The sequence below is a fragment of the Phallusia mammillata genome, chromosome 1, assembly GCF_965637545.1.
Source record: "Phallusia mammillata chromosome 1, kaPhaMamm4.hap1.1, whole genome shotgun sequence".
Lineage (NCBI taxonomy): Eukaryota > Metazoa > Chordata > Ascidiacea > Phlebobranchia > Ascidiidae > Phallusia > Phallusia mammillata.
In genome coordinates, this window is record NC_137252.1 from 11,920,271 (window position 1) to 11,942,195 (window position 21,925).

At 37.0% G+C, this 21,925-nt stretch overlaps 7 protein-coding genes across 8 annotated transcripts; 4 read left to right on the forward strand and 3 right to left on the reverse strand.

Moving 5' to 3' along the window:
* The first annotated feature begins 914 nt into the window (after positions 1-914).
* Positions 915-4,652, forward strand: LOC145204070 (uncharacterized). The gene is made up of 7 exons (XM_080076494.1): positions 915-1,120; positions 1,208-1,280; positions 1,525-1,618; positions 1,965-2,105; positions 2,314-2,395; positions 3,268-3,404; positions 3,740-4,652. Exons 1-7 carry the CDS (start codon positions 1,079-1,081, stop codon positions 4,533-4,535), a joined length of 1,365 nt encoding a protein of 454 aa, XP_079932620.1. The 5' UTR covers positions 915-1,078; the 3' UTR covers positions 4,536-4,652.
* A 191-nt stretch (positions 4,653-4,843) lies between these two features.
* Positions 4,844-12,480, reverse strand: LOC145204044 (uncharacterized). Of its 2 annotated transcripts, none has more exons than XM_080076464.1 (9): positions 12,180-12,480; positions 12,001-12,053; positions 11,622-11,783; positions 11,301-11,364; positions 10,516-10,623; positions 10,227-10,310; positions 9,861-10,001; positions 8,405-8,576; positions 4,844-6,865 (listed from the first exon to the last, which is right to left on the reverse strand). In XM_080076464.1, the coding sequence occupies exons 1-9, from the start codon at positions 12,234-12,236 to the stop codon at positions 5,595-5,597; spliced, it is 2,112 nt and encodes a 703-aa protein (XP_079932590.1). In that variant the 5' UTR covers positions 12,237-12,480; the 3' UTR covers positions 4,844-5,594. The 2 variants fall into 2 exon arrangements, with proteins under 2 accessions (XP_079932590.1, XP_079932580.1); XM_080076454.1 differs by having other exon boundaries at positions 11,298-11,364; positions 12,180-12,379.
* LOC145204097 (uncharacterized) lies at positions 12,430-13,495 on the forward strand. Its single transcript, XM_080076528.1, has 2 exons — positions 12,430-12,645; positions 12,774-13,495. The coding sequence occupies exons 1-2, from the start codon at positions 12,430-12,432 to the stop codon at positions 13,314-13,316; spliced, it is 759 nt and encodes a 252-aa protein (XP_079932654.1). The 3' UTR covers positions 13,317-13,495.
* A 23-nt stretch (positions 13,496-13,518) lies between these two features.
* On the reverse strand, positions 13,519-18,879 carry LOC145204035 (putative ATP-dependent RNA helicase DDX20). The gene is made up of 11 exons (XM_080076443.1): positions 18,778-18,879; positions 18,513-18,712; positions 18,259-18,353; positions 17,914-18,082; positions 17,634-17,748; positions 17,159-17,301; positions 16,459-16,597; positions 16,279-16,398; positions 15,984-16,106; positions 15,648-15,789; positions 13,519-14,740 (listed from the first exon to the last, which is right to left on the reverse strand). The coding sequence occupies exons 2-11, from the start codon at positions 18,697-18,699 to the stop codon at positions 13,775-13,777; spliced, it is 2,199 nt and encodes a 732-aa protein (XP_079932569.1). The 5' UTR covers positions 18,700-18,712; positions 18,778-18,879; the 3' UTR covers positions 13,519-13,774.
* Positions 18,880-18,890: 11 nt separating this feature from the next.
* On the forward strand, positions 18,891-21,158 carry LOC145204117 (lactoylglutathione lyase-like). The gene is made up of 5 exons (XM_080076551.1): positions 18,891-19,133; positions 19,263-19,345; positions 19,760-19,900; positions 20,593-20,747; positions 20,949-21,158. Exons 1-5 carry the CDS (start codon positions 19,062-19,064, stop codon positions 21,023-21,025), a joined length of 528 nt encoding a protein of 175 aa, XP_079932677.1. The 5' UTR covers positions 18,891-19,061; the 3' UTR covers positions 21,026-21,158.
* Positions 19,913-20,586, forward strand: LOC145204108 (tRNA-specific adenosine-34 deaminase catalytic subunit ADAT2-like). The gene has a single exon (XM_080076539.1). It carries the CDS (start codon positions 19,997-19,999, stop codon positions 20,531-20,533), a length of 537 nt encoding a protein of 178 aa, XP_079932665.1. The 5' UTR covers positions 19,913-19,996; the 3' UTR covers positions 20,534-20,586.
* Positions 21,159-21,162: 4 nt separating the features above from the next.
* LOC145204133 (uncharacterized) lies at positions 21,163-21,799 on the reverse strand. The gene is given in 3 exon segments (XM_080076575.1): positions 21,163-21,357; positions 21,414-21,491; positions 21,560-21,799. Coding segments are annotated over 3 exon segments (498 nt in total). The 5' UTR covers positions 21,788-21,799; the 3' UTR covers positions 21,163-21,165.
* Between the last annotated feature and the right edge of the window lie 126 nt (positions 21,800-21,925).

Here is a 21,925-nt window from a genome sequence, read left to right on the forward strand (position 1 = left end):
TTCTTGTGTGTTGCAACTTTCTTTCTTTTTTCGCTTTATAGTTGCAAAGACCACAAAGAAATGTTCGTTTGTTAAGACCGAAATACCGAAAAATACCGTTATAAATTTATTTCGGTCAGACCGGAACGAAATGAAAATATCGGTCCAGAACGAAATAACGAAATAAATAGTTTGCTCAGAACGAATAACGTTATTTGGTTTCGTTCCGTTCCGGTATGAAACACTGCTGAAAAGCATTCCCGCTGCTGTTGCGATCTTTGCTGCCCACTTGCGAATGTTGTTGTTCTTTTGTTTAGCCACTAGTTTAATAGTTCTTTAAAATTAAAGTCAGACAAATTTTTACGTAGCATGAACGTATAGAGTTAAATAATATTTTACCTCATTATGCGCTCGAGCCTCGAGGACTCATGTAAACCCAAGTATTATATAGACTTTGATGCAAACTTTGCACGGATCATGCACGGATTCATTTAAGTCCACGGACTCGGGTTAGAGAAACAACACATGAACAAAAACGAAAATAAATTTTGACTCCATGAAAGACAAAGAAACATTGTAACAGCTTCCTGAATGGTAGGGTAAGCTACAAGTTGGTGATATTAGTAAAAAATGAACCAAACGAAAACGAAAATAATTTCAGTGACGTTTTCGTCACGCATCACTTGTTGCCTTCTGTTTCTGTGTGTTGTGTAGTGTGTGCTTGTTTTCAATGAACACATTTTTCATGCTGGTTTTCCTGAGTAAGAAATGTGGAAAAACATGAGTACTATCGGCAGAGTATATTTTTACCACAGTACAATCTTATTTTGTCTTTTCGGACTTAAAACTTCAGTATTATCTTTTTTTTCAAAAAATTAGCTTGGCAAATTATGTGTAAACTTCTGTACTTATAATGATGTATATAATTTTCCCTTTTTTAATTTTCCTTATCAGTGTAGCAACTTACAGCTATCGTGTATTAAAAAATAATCATTCATAAGGCAAGAACATGGATAATGTGGTATAGCACTTAAATTTGCCTATCTGTTATTCCTGACAACAAGATCATTTGTTCGGGCTTCAGAAACATATCATCAAAATGCCATCAAAGAAAAAGAAGTATAATTCAAGGTTTCCACCAGTAAGTACATCTGTCTTAAAAATGTCTTTGAAATTTTGTGTCATTGTTCCATTGTAGATTTTGTTAAAACCGATATTCTTTTTACAGGCTCGAATTAAAAAAATAATGCAAACCGATGATGAAATTGGAAAAGTTGCTGCTGCTGTTCCAGTATTAATTTGTATCCTTGAAAGATAAATTTTAGATTTAGGGCACCAGGATTTGTTGAACCAAAGTCTGTTTTAGGCCCAATAAGAACACATATTATATAACACAAGTAATAAAATACTGGCATCACAAAATCAAAATACATTTTTTGGTCTAGAGGTTTCATTTTTGTGTTGCTTGTCTAAAACATAATAATTTACTTTCACTACATGTTCTTTGCTGTAGTTTGTTTACTTTCTTAACATCATTGTCTGTAGCCAAATGCTTGGAAATGTTCTTGGTATCGATTCTTCAGCATACGGGAGAGGTAACAAAAGGAAAGCATGCGAAGACAATGTCAACGTCTCATTTGTAAGTACAGTATTACCAATTTCCTTTGAAGGAAAGTCGAAGCACATAAACAAGTTGATGTTATGAAAACAAATCATGCTTTATTGGCAGAACAACTAACACTAAATAATTTTCCTGTCACCTAACTTACTTTGTTACACAAAAATATACTTCATTACATCACCTTGTTTTGTTTACAAAACTACATAAAATTAGCCGAAAATATTTTTAATCAGGCATTTGTGGTAAAACTTGATATTTTTAATGTTTATAAGTAGATCAATTGAATGTGAGTGGATAAAAAAGGCTTTTGTGCTATTTTGGAATGTTGAAGAATGTAGTTTATACGTGAGATTTCTCCCTTTAGAAAAGAATGCATCAACAATGTTGGGATGTTCGATTTCCTTAAAGATGTGGTGGCTAATGTTGCTGACATGCAAAATGAAGAAGAACCTGGTACAAGTAGTTCAGGATTACCAGAGGAAGCCAAAAAGACTGCCCGAAAACGGTAAGTAAGAGTTGCTTACTTTTAAAACAATAGGTAACATGAAACTTTTTTATCCCGTTCAATGTGCAAACATTTTTTTTCCAATGTTTTGTTTTGTATATGTTTTTTAAATACACTGATACAGTAATGTAGATTTTATATCTAACGATTGCCATATGACATTAAATAAACTTTAATGAAAATTAATTGCATTTTGATTGCATTTAAGGAACTCAACAAACCCCAAAACTCCAAAAAAGAGAGCAAGGCTTGGGGAAAGCAGGAAAAACTCAACTAAAGAAGAATTGGCTGTACGTATTGCTGTTGCTAACCAATCTACATTGATTTTTATCTGACCTTGTTTCAGTATTGATTACTGCCACTATCAGTCATTGTGAGTGCAGCAGCGTTTTCATACATGCCTATATGCAGGGGCGTATCCAGAAATTTTTAAAGGGGGGGGTCCAACAATTTTTTCGGGGGGAAATCCCTAATGACGTCATTATGACGTCACACGTCGTTCAAAACGACGCGTTATGCGGCAAAGCACTTTTTCCAAAATTGGCGGTTTCTAGAACTAAATCTATTGCTGAAGCGGTAATCCTACTGTTAAGTTGCGCAAAGTCACGAATGCACTAAAGGTGGTAACTGCAGAAGGCATAAATTGTGCCTGGCAAGTAACAAATTACCCTAATAACATAACTCGATTTACATCGATCTAATGTTTTTGACAAACTATTACGTGTTTGGCGGATCAAAGCATACACAACATTACACGTTTTTAACACTTTTACATTGTTCAAATGCAAAAACAGTTTGATATGTTGCACTTAGTGCAGTTACCACTTAGCAAGAAACTGCCACCAGCGTCCTAGCCGGAACGTAACTTTCCGATTGTTAGCGCATAAACCTCCTTATTAAACCCTTGTTACGTCACAATTGGCGATTAGATAACAAGCGAATACAAGAGATTGAAGGCTTACGTCTTTGAGATAACGAATCCCTGTTATCACGCAGTGGTAAACGGAACGATTTTGGCCTATTTAATTTACGCACAACTTTTTGAAAAGGGGGGGGGTTTGGGGGTCCGGACCTTGGATACGCCACTGTCTATATGTATTGCTTTTGTAATTTAAAAACAAGACTTTTGATTTGTTTTGATATTTTTGGCGCTCGATTTTAGCCTACTGCATCGGAAGATGAGGATTCATGTGCGGAGACATCTCAAGATAGTAGCAACGGTCTTCTTTCTTCTTCACTGTCTTCAACTGGCCATGGAAGCCCAAAAGAAATGATGAAGCCAAGCCAAGTTATTGAAAGGTATGATTCTAATTATGGAACATCCTTTTGTGCCATACTAAGCATTTTTGGCTGAAGTGTGCCCATACATAAAATATTTCTGAAAATTTGTAACAAGTACAATTGTCTCTAAACCACACATAGCTTCCAGAAGGTTTATGCCTGCTATGTATTATTTTATGCATCATTAAAATGTTTTAAAGTGTGGTACATAATGGTCTTAATAGCTGATTACCTAAATTCAGTTTAAAAAAACAATATTAAGACAATTTTTATGACTGCACTTATGCTATTCTTTATGGTTTGGTACCCCCACACTACAGTGCAAGTTTAAACTGTGATGTTTGTATTTACAGACCAAGAGATGGAAAGACCAGTGATAGCATGTCATTTCACATTCCGTTAACTAATTTAATCTCTGCTGATGGCACAGAAGTCAGCCCGAAAAAGAACCTCGGGAAGGAAACCACCTCCTCAGAAGTAAAAAAGAAGCTCCTTAAAAAGATTGACAGCAACTTGGATGGCAACAAACCCAAAACAACTGAAGCAGATCTTGATGGAGCAGAGGCGATTGATATGACAATAAAGCCACCTGTGGCCCATACAACTAGGTGCCCAGTAATCGTGACCAACTGTGCTGTAATAGCCCAGCAAAAATCAACAGTTACCCCTGCATTAACAGTGCCCAATTATAAGGTGTCAAACACATTGCTAAGGGCAGACTCTAATGGTGGCCATCCTGCATTGCCACAGCAGTCTCCTGCTATACCTTCACCATTGAACATGTCCCACTTATATCGTCCAACACCTGCAGGAGTACCAACCCATCCAGGTAGTGCAAAACACGGGTCCGAGCACTCCATGCCTGAAGGTGGCATGTTGTCATTTTTATACAGCCCCTACACAGGAGACGCACATTCACCTGTCGTTTTGCCTCCGAGACCAGCTGGGGAACATTTAGGGCAGCCTCAAACAAAAGACATAAACTTACATAAGTCTGGGGTTTTAAGCCCCCCTTTTCAGTACCCCTACAACCCAGTATCAGCACAGCGTGAACACAACCCACCGGGCACAATGTCCCATTTCCCACCAGCATCTCAAACACAAAATATTGCTTCAAAATTACATGAAGATGATGATTATGATGTTTGAAGCAACATATTTTAGGCGTTTTTGACCAAATGATGCAGTGACTATGAGCTCGTTCATTCCAAATGTTACATGCAGGTTGTTACAACAACAAAATAATACAATGTGGGTTGTTTCAAATGTATTGGGTCCAAAAAGGCAGACTTTTTTAAAGACAGTTTGCAGGACTTATTTGGTTAATGGAGTTTTTAAAATATGATGTAATTAATCTGGAACAACCTTAACCTTACCATGGTAACTATTGCAGATTTTTTAGGCTGTAGAAAGATGGTGGTAACTATTCTCCCCCAGTCATAATACAACTACTCACCTTTTAGAAGTGCAAGATTTATTTTGCAGTAACTGTATGATCAGCAATTGTAGGTTAGGCAACCCAATTGGGAAAAATATTTGTAAACAGTGTAACTTACATAAGATGCTTAACAAACAAATGGCTTTCACCTACATGTGTAACACTCTTAACAAATACAATGATTAGAAAATATGCAGGGTCATATTAATATAAAATGCAGTAGCCGATCATGTTGAACAATGCACCTAACATGAAACTGATGCACTAGCAGTTAATAAAAAAGTGATAGAGAATAAGTAAAGAAACTTGATTTTGAAATAACACAATACATTTATGATGTTCCATATTGCACCTAAAAGTGAAAATTTAAGCAAAAAATGAAATCTACAATGGATGCACACTTCACTGTTTAGGCAAGTGCTGCTGTATCTGCTACAATGATGACTGAAAGGGCTTCATACAATTGAAGGAAATAACCAGAACAAAACAGCAACAGTGGGGTTACTTACTTTATGTGATATAGTATTTAAAATGATCACTTGACACTTTTTTCCAATATAATGTACAAATACGCACAATCTAAGTGCTGGGATTGCAATTGTTTTGGTCCATTTTTGTCAACTTATCACTATGATTGCTCTGTTATAAACGGCATCTATTTCGTTCACAATGTGACTGAGTTGGTCAAATAAACAACAAACAAGGATCTTGCACCTACTGATGTGCAACGCTTCAGGTTTGAATAGAACAAGTCTCTTGACATTCTATAATCAATCCATTACATTGCCATATTCCCTAGCTTGCTCAAAGCTGTTTCTCCTTCGTGTGTCAAGCTGCGATTCAGTTAAATCCAAATCAACAACTTCAATTACATCATTGGCTTGAACTGAAAAATTGGCTTCATTTGTGCAAACAACATTGTCATCTTGTTCTGTAGAGTTGACCGTCGCATTTATATCTACCTGGGTGTAAATTGCATCTTCAGTTGGTTGTGGTTGTTTTTCAGTGGAAGCAAATTCTTGTGGAGGAGGTGGTGTAGTCAACAGGAAGCTTTCAAAACTTGGATTGCCATGCGCTATTTCAGATAAAAGGTGACCACTGTCAGGAGTCTGACTTGGAGTTAAGTTAACATTGGCCATAGTATCAGTTGCAGTCTCCACATTCATATTCAGTAAATCTTCCAGATTCATTCCTTCAGGTTCTTTCTTTATTTCCACTTCATTGTATGAAAGAAGCAGATTTTTCTGTGCTGGTGTTGTCATAACATCAGTATCGGGGCCAGTTTTAATTTCTTCATTTTTCAATTGAGCTGGCAGCTCTTCTTCTTCATAAACATCGGTAGGATCCCATTCTAAAGTAATTTCTTTGTCATGCAAATCATCCATGATGTCCTCATCTCTATCAAGAAGTCCGAGACCTTCAGGTTGATGTTGTTCATTAAAACCATATTCTTTTTTAGGACTTGGTGTTTGTGACACTGACAGGTCTCTGTCGTCTTCGTCGTCACTGTTGTCACCTGTCAAAAGTGATGATGTTTCAGCTTGGCTTGCTGACACCTTGCCTCTTACTTTATAGGGAGAACTCTTTAGAGAACTTGACTTTGATGATGGCAAACTGGATGCTACAACGTCTGCAGCTTTGGCAAGAAATGTAGAGGCAATGTAGGCATCTGGAAGAGTGGGCTTTCTGAAGTCAAGCTCCTCAGGGCTACTTGGTACTGAGTGTGATGGTGGAAGGACAGGCTCTCTAGGAAGATTTAAATTTAGCTTGTGTTTTAATTCCGGCGCCTTTTTAGGGATTCTCCTTTTTGGCCCAACAGCATAAACCCCATAAGCTCCTGCTGGGGCCTCATCATCATCATTATCATCTGCATATTGGGAACCTGTGGGCACAGTTCTACGTTCCCATGGAGATGACTCACTTGAAGTTTCTTGGGTTTGCTCCCATGGGCTTGACAGCTTGCCAGAACCAGAACTTTGTTCCCATGGTGACGATGTACCAGTGTGAGATGCACTTGATGAGTTTGAAAGTTTAATAGATTCTGCACAAAAATTTACTTTTATTCAATTGAAGCTTTACAACAGTACCACACTCCAAACACACCCGGCTTACTAAAAGAAAATGCAACATTATTACATATTGCAGGGGCGGGCAACTTCTCCAGTCGGCGGGCCTGATATGGGAAAATGAAGTACGGCGGGCCGGATACCCGAATTGATACATTAATCGCGTATTTATCCAGAGATTTAAAGCGGATTTTTGACCACTTAAACGTCCTAAACCAAATACAATCAAGAACGTCACAATTACAATACAGTCCAAACAATCTAAATGATATAACATAAAATTATTTACCACAGCAAATTGAATGCATACACCACAGACTTAGATACTGCTGAAACACTAACTAGGCTACACATGTGGAAACAAAGGAAGCCGTGAAAGCAGGCCACACACAAGGTTGGCGGTTATGTCGTAACAATAGATGTATGGTGCAATGGTAACAAAGGCGGGAAAGTTTTTTGCTATTGGGGAGCGTTACTGTCCGTTACAACTATAATTTGACGTAGTAAGCAAGTAGTGTGGGATTGCGGCAGACTGTGGCCGTGGGCCACATTATCATGTAAGACCAGAAACCGCTCAAAATCCCGCGGCGGATCCGGCCCGCGGGCCGTATGTTGCCCGCCCCTGACATATTGGCTCAACAAGACATAAAAGCCATAACAAAAACAAGCAAGAGAGAAGAGTGAAACCAGGAATATGGCTTAGTTTATATTGCTTTTTAACATAAACTATAGCCTATTATGAAAAGTTTGCATACTCTATACCAGGGGTCGGCAACCCTTGGCACACATGCCAAGGTTGGCACGCGAGGTGGTTTTTCATGGCACGACAACCGATTTGCGTGTTTATATTGAAGTAACAATTTAACCTGCTAAACCGCTTGTTTTCAGTTTTTATCATGTTATTGTCTTAAAATTCAGCTTTACATGCACAAAACGCTTTGCTTTCTCTTTATTATTGATATCAGCTGGCATGATCTATTATTATTTAGAAAAACGTTGGCACGCGAGGTCATTAATACATGGAAATAACAAGTAAATTGGCACGCTTCGCCTAAAAGGTTGTCGGCCCCTGCTCTATACACTTATTTAATATTTCAAGTATTAGCCAATGTTTTATAACAATGTTTTTTTGCAGGCACAAACCCATGGGTTCCCACACATGCAAATTTATAGATAATGCATTCTATGATACAACTTGGTGATGTGAGGTCCAACACAGAAATCAATATTCTGCTAAAATAATCATGCTATATGAGTTGCAAGCTCTCATTAAAATCAGCCTTTAAAAATTTGACTCGTTTTCTGGAATTAGTAAGATGGATAAACTGCAGGGATGAAAATGAAATAAACAAACAAAGTAAAACCAAACTGTTTCCCCTTCAGGAAGAGGACTTATAACTAAATGATAGGCTTTTGCACAAATTATCTATTGACTTACATTAGGTTGTTGTGCAAAAAATACAGATCTACATCACAAAAAAATAACTTTAGATCGACATTCATTTACAACAAACCTTGCTGATGGTTGCCATAGTCTGGCTTGATAAGTTTTTTTTCAGTATATCGTGCTTTGTATGTAGAGGTAAGTTGGGGATCTTGAATGAAGTCGGCAGGTTCAAGATTCATGTGAACATTTTCAGGCTTCTGTAGAACTTTTGCAAGCATATCAGTTGATATGGAATTGGGCTGTGAAATATAAAAATGCTGTTATGTTAAGTAATAAAATGGATTTTGTTGCCATTGCTCATTGACCAATACTAAACAATTTTGAATAGGTTATATCAGGGGTCACCAAACTACGGCGCGCGGGCCGGATCCGGAGGTCATTTCATCCGGCCCGCGACCACATTTTTTAGGTTGCCAAATTGTATTGATAACTTTGTAACATTGGAAGTTAATCTACTCGTTACAAAAGTTTTTCTGTGGGGATATTCAGAATTAATACTACCGCGTTTCACAAGATTTTAACGCCCAGGGTTGACCTAAAGCCAGTTTGTTACGTCACAGAGAAGACTGCAAGTGTTAATTGTGCGCAAACAATTGCCTTCTTTTGTCACTTGTGGCGTAATATACAAGCATTACCCGTAAGATGAGACTAATTATACAGTTTAACAGTCGCAAGACCAGTTTTTGAATAGGATTGTAGAAAGACCATAACTTGGCGCCCCTATAAAAATTGCCTCGTTGGGTTGGGCATAAGCTATGCGGCCCGCGCGGATGATTGTTATCACTCATCCGGCCCGCAGTGAAAAAAGTTTGGTGACCCCTGGGTTATATTAACCTGTGTTTCATTAACATAGGTTTCATTCTATTAACCTGTGTTTCATAGCAAATGGCAAACCTGGAATACACATTCTTCAAGCAATTAAAATGTTTTAGAATAATATTTGTTCACCTAAATTACCTGGCAGGCTAGCTAGCACTGTATCTTTGGCATACAAAAATCTTTTGCTCTACATTTTTGGCACTTAACCATGTAATTGTTTGTTTCAATTACTGTTACTGTGTTTGAAGGTAGAGCTACTAACACCATAACGAGAATCAGAACTTCGCTTTCACAAGGGGGTGTAAAGAGCTGAATTTTTATTTAGCGGCTATAAAAGGGTTGGGTTGGGAAATATTTACATAAAATTTTTACATTAGTAACTCATATTTTGGGTTAGTTTTATTGAATTTTAAGTGCTAACACCTTACCCCGACCCTAATAGCCCTAACCGTGAGCATTTTTGGAGATATAACCAATCAAATTTGGGGGTAGATTCTCGTTATGGTGCTAGTAGCTCTACCATGTTGGAAAACAAAAGAAGATGTGGTGCACTACAGGTTTTGTTCCACAACAGTAACTTTAAAAGTCCCTTTGAAGCAGAATGAAAAGTGCATTCTGGTTGGATGCACTCAACCTATTCAATTATCAATTTTGCTCAAAACAAAGGTTCAATTTCGTCAGGTCTAATAAAAAGTTCATATTACCGTTTCCTTAAGTGGTGGTTTTGGTGCACGGGTTCGGTCTTCATTATCACTATCACTGTCAGCATAGGGGTTGATGTATTCATTGTAGTCCTGTAATTTCACTTGGTAATCACTAACACGATCTTGTAGTTCCATTGGAATCTAAAAGCATGACAAATATAAGGGCACAAATAGGAAAAGCAATATACTTTATTATTCAAGCATTCTCACAAATGCTCATGCCATAATCAGTGATATAAATTTCAAAATTTCAGGATAATACATCAAATTGGTGTCTTTTTATTTGTGTACTTAATAGTAACAGTTGGGAGTTGAAGTCTAAAAGTCTAGCCAGTTTTTTGAGCTTGAAATCAGACATATATATACCTGTTCTGGTCTTTGTGATGCATAAGCTGATTGATTACATTTCAACAACTGAACAGCAAGGTTGCAGTCTTTTCGAAGTCTCTCCTGAAAAAAGAAAACAACATGAATACAATACACATACATATATATATATATTCATTGTATATTACCTCCACAAACTAGTATGAACAATATAACATGGTTAAACATAAAAGTATAGCAACATCTAATAATAAAAATAAACTTTCTACTTGAAGTACATTTTACTTCAAAACTTTAAAAGAATGTTGGCATGACAACAAAACCTTACATTTTCTTCTTGTGACTTCAATAAACTATTCCTGGCATCTGTGATTTTTCGTGTCAAATCATTGATTTCTTGGACCATGGAACCCCTCTCATTTTCAAGACGATTAATCTGAAAAGGTTGAGGTTTTTGAAAATATTTATTGATTTAAGCAGCTTCATAAATTATTCACAAACCGTGCCACAAGTCAAATGCAAGTAGACCATCACACCTTGTGGAAATTAAACACCTATTTTTTTACAATATAAGAGCACATATATACGTTATACGAACATCTACAACAGCAACATCTTTAAAAACGCAGTTGAAAATACAACAAAAAACTGATTCTATGTTTTGAGTGAATAATAAACATTTTGGATCAAGTTAAAATCGTGTAAAATATTGAGTGGCAAGTAAAAAAATGAATGCTGTTTTGTGTGATAAAATTTTTACACATGATGTGACAGTATTGTGCTTTTTGATACAAATTAGATGATGATTAATTGCTATGTGGCATTTAGCACAAATTGGTGTCACAAAACTATTACACCTTTTCATATTCAGTCGGCAAATGAAAATGTAATTTTGTGAATGCAATAACTTAGCTATGTTGTAAATGGTTAAACAGCTTGATAGTGAATAATTTGATTCACAACAGATCCATACAAACAATTAAAACCTGTTGGTCATATTGCAACATTTGCCGCCTTTGCGAAAGCTTGGAAGAAGGTAGTTGTTAAATAAACATATAAGTTATTAATATTAGTTTGTTAGGGTATAGGAATATTCCAGGAACAACTCACCACCTTTGATACTTTGTTTTCAAGTTCTCGATTTGTGCTTTGTAGAGTTACATAACTTGATTGCAACCTGAAAACAATACTTTTAAGTGAGGATAAAGCTAAATACAATTGAAAAGCCAACACAAAATATTTAATTTAGCATGGTGCCAATCCAATGTAATAGATTTAAGTTTTTGGAAACCGTTTTGGGCCACATAAGATTGCTTTTTAATAGTTGAATGCAAACACCTAATAACTATAAAAAATATTTTATCCACAGGACTTTTTTTGATCTAATTTCTTGTTAAAAATGTGTGCATGTTACTCATAAATGGGTATTCATACGTTTTGTATTGAGTTGAAACCCTTTGTAACTTGTCGTTGGCAACATCCAGCTGTGATTCCAAATATTCTCTACTCTGTGAATATTCTGCTTCGGCATGATCCAGGTTTCTGGTGAGATGTAGAACCTTTTGCCTGAGAGCTTCATTTTCTTTTTCCAAATCCCTTTAAAAATGTCAAGATTATAGTTTTTCTTACAATTGAACTTGTATGTCTCACATAAACTATCCTATTTGTTCAACCAACAAATATAATATTAGTTTATGAAAAGGCAACAACACTAGATTCATTGCATTTCGTACTACTGATGCATTTAAAGCCAACATGATGGTAAAATACATCCAGTTTGTACTTTACCTTTTTACTTCAGGAATTTACTTACAATTTAGGTCCAGCTATTGGAGCGGTTGGCTTTTGTTGGGTTGTTAAGTACTCCTGAGAAAATATAAACAGTGTCACAATAAGCAATGCTGTTTTCCCATTTCTTACAAACCTCATAACTTAACAAAACATCGTCGTAAGATTTACGTTCAATTGTCTCATATTTTTTAATGAACTTACCGAAGCTTTTCTGTAAGGCCTGTAAACCTTTCCACCACTATTCGTATTGTACGCCATGGCTTGCTAATTAAGCCATCCGATTACCGGGAAACTTCCTTGTCTAACTTCCCGTCATTCAAAAGACAACTTGTTATTCAGACTTCAGAGTTTCGGAAACCTTCGTTTCGTGAGTTCACTTCAGCCAGATGCGCATGAACGATGCTCCTTGATAGCGCAAAAGAGCACAAGTGATTTTGTATGGCAAAAACGGATGCACAAGCACAAACATAACAATCGAATTGAAGCAAGTCCTAACACATGTAAATTTTTGTTTGTGACGCAATCAATCGGATTGTTGCGTGGCCCTTTAAAACCCAAGTCTTCCATAGAAACCGAGGCAAAAACTACTTTCGCTGCTTTTTATGAACAATCTCATTACTCTGCTTTGAAACAAATGGAAAACTTCGTTCACAGCGAGCAAAACATGGTAAGTAACACAGTTCGGAAAATATGGTCAAGGTATGTACACAAAATTTTTGTTTTGCAGTTGAATAATTCAATACAGATTGTTTGGTTCACTATGGTGTTACCTACTTATTTTGTACAAAACTTTAGAGCTTGGTCCACCGGCGAGATCATCCACCTCGACATTCTTACGCATATATGAGACAAAAAATCCGAGCAAAACGCAACGCTGGCTATATGTGCAAGGATCAAGAAATAGCAGCGGATGTAGAATCGTTTCCGACTCAAGCTCCTATGCAACCGAACCCGCAAGCACCTCAATTTCGAATGCCTTATCCACCTCCCATGCCAGGCTTTGTCCCGTTTTTTCACCCCAGACCACCAGCTCCACGGAATATAGCATCTTGGCCTATTTCGCCTCCACCAATGTTTCTCCCACCGCCCATTCATTTGATAACACCGAATGAAAAAGCAATTGAAATCAGTTTAAGGCTCTTTATTCAAAATATGAGTCAAAACCATTACCACCAACCTTCCCCTAGTTCTTTGCCCGCACCACCAGGTTTTGTAATGGATAAGCAATGCGATGAAAACCGAAGGGAATACTCCAGGTTCTGTGCAGAACAGACTATAAAGGCAGCCTTAGGAATGACCAACTACTGCAGAGAGGGACCAACTTTTCCAACTTGCTGAGGGTGTAACAAGCGATCGTATAATGTTGGCCATGCATAAGAAGTTCCAACGAGAAGATCACCAAAATTACCGAACTGTTAATACGACCGACTAATTTTTATATTTTTTTGCCTAGCTTTTCCTTTTTTTCAATTTGTAAGTCCAGAAGCAAGCATTTTTAAACAAATAAATGGTTTCGAAGTCAGATTTTTTACTCTTGTGTCAGAAAAAGATGATTGTATTTGGCAAATGTAGGCAAACCGGCGGTTGGAACAGAATAGGCAATATCGCTGTTAGCCAAAAAAGAGCAAAACATTTACAGAACGAAACTTATTGACAATAGTGTTTTCAAATGCGTCAATATTACATTTTACATTAGTATTTAGGCGAAGAACGTTGCAAATGAACTTTAACGAACCTAGTCAAAAAACACTGGTCATGATAAGTCTGTTAACACACAGACACAAAACATCAAAGTTTTAAGAAAGCACTGACTTGTATGAAAGCTCAACGTAATGTCGCGCATACCATGCAGCGTGTCTTTGAACATACGCAGCAAATTCACGATCGTCCTCATAAACAAAGTAGGGAGACACACACTGGCAGTTACTACACACTGGAGAAGCAGCTTGCTGAGTTTGATATTGACGAGGATTGTTCAAAACTTGTGGCTCGTAAGGAATACTACCTTCAGCGACCTCAGTTGAAGAAGTGCTGCTGGTACATGTGCTGTCTCTGCGAATAGGCCTGGAGTGTGGTGGAGATGGTTTTCTTTCCTGGGTTTTACGCGCATGTTGGGCTTTTTCGTTTGAATTTGCAGTGACACGCCTAGCATCGGGTCCCGTGTTTTGAGAGCCATTTTGTCCGTTTGTTTTGACTTTTACTTGGGAACTTTGTGCAGTAGTTTTTGAAGACGTATTTAATAATTGTTTACTGACTGGTTCAATACTAGTATCTCTGCCATTCGCTTTATCTGTACGTTGTACTGCTTTGGCATTACTACGAGGTTTGACCTGTACGTTTTGAGTGTCAGTTTTAGCATCTTCGCGGTATGGTGGTGGAGCCATTTCACCGTGTTTTTTGAAATACTCTAAATCCGCTAGGAGTTCCAAGTGTGACATATTGCGATAATGAACGTTCTTTCGCAGGTGCATGCTGCTCTGTAGAAGTTCTTGCAAACTTGGTATTAAAGGCTGAGCAGGAGTGTCGTGGTCTGACTCACTGGAACTTTCGTCCGTAGTCAACGCTAGTTCTTCCGTTACATTGGTGTCTTGTATTTCCCCTTTAGCTTTCGGGTGGCTCCGTGCCTTTTGCTGAGCCACATGGCCATTCATTCCATTGGTATCTGGTTCAGCTTGGTACCCCAAGAATTCAGTCGATAACGATTTCGTTTGAGTCTTGATATGCAGCCCAGTCATTTGCTGCTCTAGATTGTTGATTTGCCCCTGAAAACAAAACAAATATCTATCGACTGAACTAGATGTATACCACCTTAACTGGCTTATATCTATTAAGTGTAAAAGTATTACCGTATATACTCGCCGATAGGTCGCGCCACCGTATAGGTCGCACTATTAGTTTTGTGCTAAAAAAGTGTAATTTAGAGTTGACTCGCACATAAGTCGCACTGAAAATCTAGGGATTTAAAAGGCCATTTCCCTAGCTTTTTTGCATAGATAACTGGTGCAATTGGTTGTTTTTAGCATTGAACTGCATTGCACTGAAACCGCAAAACTATGTTTTCTCAACAAAGCGGGAAAATCCAACGCACGCTGAGCTGACGCATGTGCGTGTGCCCTCATGAAACTGTCTCGCATTGGTATGTGCGTGCACGAGCGCATGCACCCGATTCGATAGCACATTTCCCCCACTACAATTCGCGTCTATAACGCGCACCCTTAATTTTTTGTTGAAAATTAGTATAAAATTTTGCACGTTATACTCGAATAAATACGTTATATCCGCCCGATAAGCCGACCGGAAAATACGGTACTTGCAATAGCCGAAAACTTTCAGTTTTGTTCCGACTTGGTGGCGATTTGCACTTATGTCGAGCGGATAGGTCGCACCTACATTTTTTTGAAAAATATAAGGAAAAAAGTTGCGACCTATCCGCGAGTATATACGGTAGTTCAATGCTACATATCTTACACCAGAAAACAGTGTGTTGAAAAATACCATAGAGCAAGACTGCAAAATCGCAAAAGTCAGAACCGATTGGTAAAAAGCAGATCTATTTGCACATGGACGGATTCGTATTACCAACAACAGGCTAAACCCGGCAAACATCATATTACCTCAGTTACACAAGCATTGCTAAACGGCGCTCTTTAAGGTTGTTTGTTTACTAACCGATAAATCCGATTTTCTGGAGACAAAGCTTAAACTTTCAAGTTTGCAAATTTTTGCACTGCACTGTGCGGCGATTGCAAGCAAATTCTCTTCTTCCCGCTTCGAACCAATCAGCGTAAAAGCAGTTCCCCTTGAACCAAATCTGTAAAATACATAAAAATTATGTAAGTTGAAGCCGCATATCTGAGAAGAATTCACTGTCGCCATCAAAATTATATTTAGTGATATTGGGTTCGTTATTTACAAAACGCAGAAATTTTGACGAAATTACCGGTTGAGAATCACAGGCATAGATCTTAATGCAACATTTTTGTTAATTTGTTTATATATTCCTACCTTCCTGCTCGCCCAATTCGATGCATGTAGGTTTCCCAGTCAAGTGGAACATCCATATTAACAACCAAATCCACGTGATAAGCATCGATGCCACGTGACGTCAGGTCAGTTGAAATCAACACCCTAAAAAGGTGTTTTTTTTTAAATGCCGCACATCCCAGGAAAAAGCTCAATGAATAAACTAGTTTTAGCAATGCTCGACGGTAAAGCAAAACCAGTGCAAGAAACAAAAAAACAACAATCTTACAATAACAAGACAGTTTGAGGAAGTAGGTTGTTTATTACAAACACCCACCTGCATTTAAAGTCTTTAAGCTTGTTAATGGCTACAATTCTTTGAGGTTGGTCCAGATTTCCTGATATATAAGTGCTTGGCCATCCAGCTGAATTTAGCGCCTGTGATAAACTGTGTGCCCTGAGTAGAATTAAAATGATAAATATTGTTGTTTTTCATATTTCTTACACAAGACCTCACCGAGAATGAAAGTTGGAGAAAACTAGAGCTTGTTGAAATGAAGATGTTGTAAACAGTTCAATAATGCTCTGAGTTTTCTGTTCAAACATCACATGTGGAAGACATTGATCCCCAACCACATAATAATACTGCTGCAGGCCTGCAAATGAAGGAAGTAAAGTTAAAACGTGATCATGATACTTTATTGAAAGTTTGACCTGCTATAATGTGTACAGGTAAATTGTACAATAGTGATGGGACGAGTACCTGGTACTCGGTATCGAGTGATTTCAGTGGTATCGATACTCGTACTCAGTATCGGAATATTTTATCTCAGTTTTCGATACTAACATGCGAGTACCGAAGGCCGATTTACACCATAAGAATACCGGCAACTTTATGCCAATATTTCAGCATAAAATTGGAAAAAAGTTATGTATATCTTTTTCGCTATCACGTAGAGACTACATTTTTAGGCATCTGTGTGTGCCCCCCGACCAAACAAATTAGGCAATGATATACAACTAACTAAGTACAACACTACACTTAAGTACTCAGTAATCGTACTCGGCATCGAAAGTATATACATGCGGTACTCATACTTGGTATCGGTATTCGCTTCAAAATCTGGTATCGTCCCATCACTATTGTACAATAATATCTGAAACATTTTAGAAATCAAAGCTTCTGAAATTAATACAGGGCATTGGTATTGACTGACCTAATAATGAAGGATCTGTTGGATTTAGTTGGACAAACTGTGATTGGCACATGTAACACTTCAGAAATTCAGCCAGCGCTTGTGGGTATGTTGCTGACACTGCTAACATTTGCTTGGTTCCTGGAAGAGTTGAATAAATCCAACTGCAAAAATAGAGAAGTAACACTTCATTACAAATGTAAACTTCTATCACATGTAACCATTTTTTAGTAGAAAAGAAATGCTTCGATAAATCAGAAGCAACACTAAGAGCATATAAAAACCCAAAATATTTTACTTTTCTACTCTTTGCACTAATGCAAAAAACAGAAGGAAAATGTATCCTATTATGTTTACTTGTGGGCTAAAGGTATAAGTGTAGGTCAATAATTATGGAGGCCAATGCACATAGTTTTAAAACCCCTCATACAGATAATTTGTGGTTGGTAGAGCTCACGACACCTAAATAAAAAATAGAGTGACATAGTATTTGTACTTGATCTGAGTTTGAAATGTTCCCTCCTCTACTAGCTTGTCAGCTTCATCAAGCACAAACAAACGGACGTTTTTTACCGACAGAATTTCCAATTCCACAAGCTGCTTGATTCTTCCTTATGAACAAAACATTAATGATCTAACATTTATGTAAACATTTCAACCCAATATTTAGAGTAACGATTAGCATGGTTGCATCAAATATTTGCGGCTAAATGAAATAAGACCAAAGATGCTTTTGTATCTTTGATAACTTTTAATACATGCTTGTCAGAGCATACCAGGAGATCCAATAGCTATGTGACATTTTTTTGCTTTAATTCTGTCTTTTGAAACTTCTGTTCCTCCAATAAAGACTTCAATTCTCAGGTCAGCAATATGGCGACCAATTCCAGACATCACACTATGTATTTGAAGAGCAATTTCGCGAGTTGGAGCAAGCACTATTGCCTTTAAACAACCAAGAATTATTGGTCAAGTGTTAATATCAAATCGTATTCCCAATTTTTTACACATAAAATAGTGGGTATTACTACCTTAATCAGAATCGTTTTAGCCTAATTTAAAAGTTAATCAAATTCAAATATTTCACAAGATAAACTTTTAGGCATTTTTTTAATACAGACCTGCAAAGAGAGAGACTGTGGGTCCACACTTTCCAGGGCAATCACAGAAAATACACATGTCTTTCCAGTACCAGACTTGGCTTGAACAACCATATCTAATCATTTGAAGTATAAATGCTTTTTATCACAGACATTTAATTGTGTGATTAATTATAAAACTTCTACAGCAAGAATAAGTTCTGGAATATCAAATGTTTGATGGTGACATTCAAAATAATTTTAAAAAACACATTTAATTTTAGATGGATATTTACCTAAACCACATCTTCCAAGTGGTATAGCTTTTAGCTGAATCGGAGAAGGGGCATGAAATCCAGAAGATTTCAGTCCTTGAAGAACATTGTCAGATAGCAGCAGTTCATCGAATGTAACCGACTTCTCAGTATTTACATCGTCAGTTCGTTCTTTCGATTCATACAAATGTCCGATCCGGTTCTCCATTATTCATTAAGACCTGTAAAATTGAAATCAACTTTTCTATGTGCCCCTTCAGTTAATAAAGCTAAGCCATACACATACTCATTGTCGGTATACTAAGGCAAACTTAACAATACAATTATTAAAAATACGCAAAAACATCTTGTTACACAATGCAGTAATAAAGCAAACATTAGTCACGCATGAATGACGTGAGGAGTAAACACGTGCGTGACTTGCAAATCTAGAACCTGTAAATTGCTGAGTCATTTTAAAGGTACGGACCAACAAGTTGACATAGTCATTTTGAAATTTCTCTAGCTTTTATTGTGGTAAAATAATAAAAAGTAAGACTTTATCAGACAATAAATTTGCAAATCTGAAATATGGCTGAACCTTGTGGTTTAACTAAAGAAGAAATAGCAGCTGCACTACACGAGCCTGATGAAAATACAAAGGTAACTAAGATAAAATGACCACCAAGTATACATTTGTGGACGTTACGCCTTAATTCCCATATTTGAAACAATGTGTAAACAAGTATTGCATTAGGAAGTTAGTAATTTGTAAACAAACTGGATTGACAGGATTCCATCATGCAACAAACCATGATGAGAGTTAAAGATCCAAAAAAATCCCTTGCTTTCTATTCCCAGGTTTTGGGAATGAGGTAAGAATCAAGTTTTCAATTTTTTTATTTACAGGTGCTACATCACATACTACTTTTTTTCATTCAATTAAAATTTGTATGAAAAACTTTGGTGAAACATACCTTGTCCACAAAATTGTTGTGTCACAGCATCCATCACAGAAGTGAAAACACAACTCAATAATAGTAAAACTCTTTAGAGTATTAAAAATAAAGGGCATGTTTGATATTATTTAATGGGCTGTTTTTTCATGCACTATTTGTATAACAGTCCACTATTAATGCATTCAAATAGGTTGATTATCTATGCTGCAAATTTGGTAAAAGAGTATCATGGTCAAATTGTAAAATTTTTGCCATCCCGTGTTTATTGCAGTCTTTGCAGACGAATCATATGCAAGATATATATAGTAGTTTTTGTGTTTTCACTTCCAGGTTGCTTCATACAATACACATGCCAAGCATGAAGTTCTCCATCTACTTTATGGGTTATGCAGATCCAAAAGATATTCCCAGTGATGAAAAGAAAAGAAAGGAATGGACTTTTCGACAACCAGGAACAGTTGAACTAACACAGTAGGTAGTTTTACTTTAATGCAACTAACTTTGTTCTTTTTAGTTACAGGTTTTATAATTACTGACTAAAGACACATTTAAAGAGTGTCATATTTCATGATGGATAATGGCAATATTTGTGAAACTTCATCAAACATTAGTAATTGGATGGAATCAGCTTTCAAGTATGCTGAAGAGGCACTTGAACATGGAGAAGTGCCTGTTGGATGTGTGATCGTTCATAAGGACACAAAAGTGATTGGAACTGGCCGAAATAAAGTCAATGAAACAAAAAATGCAACCAGACATGCTGAAATGGTTGCTATTGATGATGCCATGTGCAATATGAAAACTGATAACATTTTGGAGGTCTTTTCAGAAAGTGCACTTTATGTCACTGTTGAGCCATGCATTATGTGTGCAGCGTCTTTGCGAAGCATTGGAATACAAACTATTTACTATGGATGCAAAAATGAGCGCTTTGGAGGGTGTGGCTCTGTTCTTCATATACACACAGATGAAGCTTTAACTGCCTCGACTGGCCAACCCTTACAATGCAAAAGTGGCTACTACAGTGAACGAGCTGTAAAACTTTTAAAAAGCTTTTACAAACAAGAAAATCCGAATGTTACATTACCTTCTGTCAGACAATGATATGTAGTTAAACAACTGAGCAAGCTTTTTGCTAAATTCTTTCTTGTTTCCACTTTTAGTAATTGGGGAACAGAGTCAGACGATTCAACGTACCACAATGGTAATTCTGATCCAAGAGGGTTTGGCCACATTGGAATTTCTGTTCCTGATGTATATGCAGCTTGCAAAAGATTCGATGAATTTGGAGTTGAATACATCAAAACGCCTGATGGAGGTAAGCTTTGCAGACTGATGTATATTGTTTTAGTTCCATACAAAACAAGGTTACCAAGTTTATGGTTTTATCATTTATACTCTCTTCACTACAAAACTACACACAAATCACCACTTTTGAAACATTTCTGTCATCAAATCATGTCATAATACTGCAGCTTACAATACTTGTTACCAAAAATCTAATGTTTGTATTGTGCAGGGAAAATGAAAGGACTGGCATTCATCAAGGACCCAGATAGCTACTGGATTGAAATTCTTAGCCCAACAACCATTTAGTTTCACATGCTGCCACTGTTGCATGGTTGTGTAATCTTATTTAATTATGTTGTATCAGTATGATCAAATAGCAATTATGTGAATTTAAATTTCTGCATTTGTATTTTTTCAAAAATACATGACAATCGCTTAATCGAGGTTTAAAGTGGGTAAAAGTTTCCACTAGTTTTGTCTTTCTCTATTTGGTTTGGCTGCTTTATAAGACCATTGATGGCTACAAACACACCACCAGCCGACATACAACTCAAAGCACCAAGTGCAAATCCAAGATTGAAGTCTGCATCAGAATCTTTAAATGTCTCTGGTTTGAAAGCCCCAGTCAGCACCACTACCTAATAAAGCAAAGATAAGCATAAAAAAGAATTGATTTTATTATTCAAACAAGTACTTTCTCTCCAATGTGTGGTTCTAAATAGAGTGCAGTATCAATTAGGGTGTCAGTCCCGTGGGTGACAAGTATTTTACTCTCTTGTTCATTGAGGATATGAGAGAGAAGGTGGTCTCTGAAAGTTGTACAGGTAAACAAGTTTGGACTTTTTGTTCTAATAGGAACAAGGTAATATGTTTGTTTTAAAATCTGTTATCTTTTGTAATTTCTTGCGAATCTTTTCTGCAAACTGTGTCAACTAAAATAGAATTTGCAACCTGAGCCCGATTAAGGATTCTTATCGCAGGTGCATCGCATATTTCAAACGCATATCCTCTGGAACGTTTGGGATAGTCCTTGTCAATAGTTCCTTTAAAAGTGTGTTTCGAAGTCATGTTAATGCGGTAATAGCGATTATTTGCAGTACATTAACGGTAGACAGAGATCCAGCACACTATAATTCAATTTTCACTTACCTCCCGTTTGTAGAATTAAAATTTTGTTTGCTTTTTGCAACTTGCTGGCCATTATTG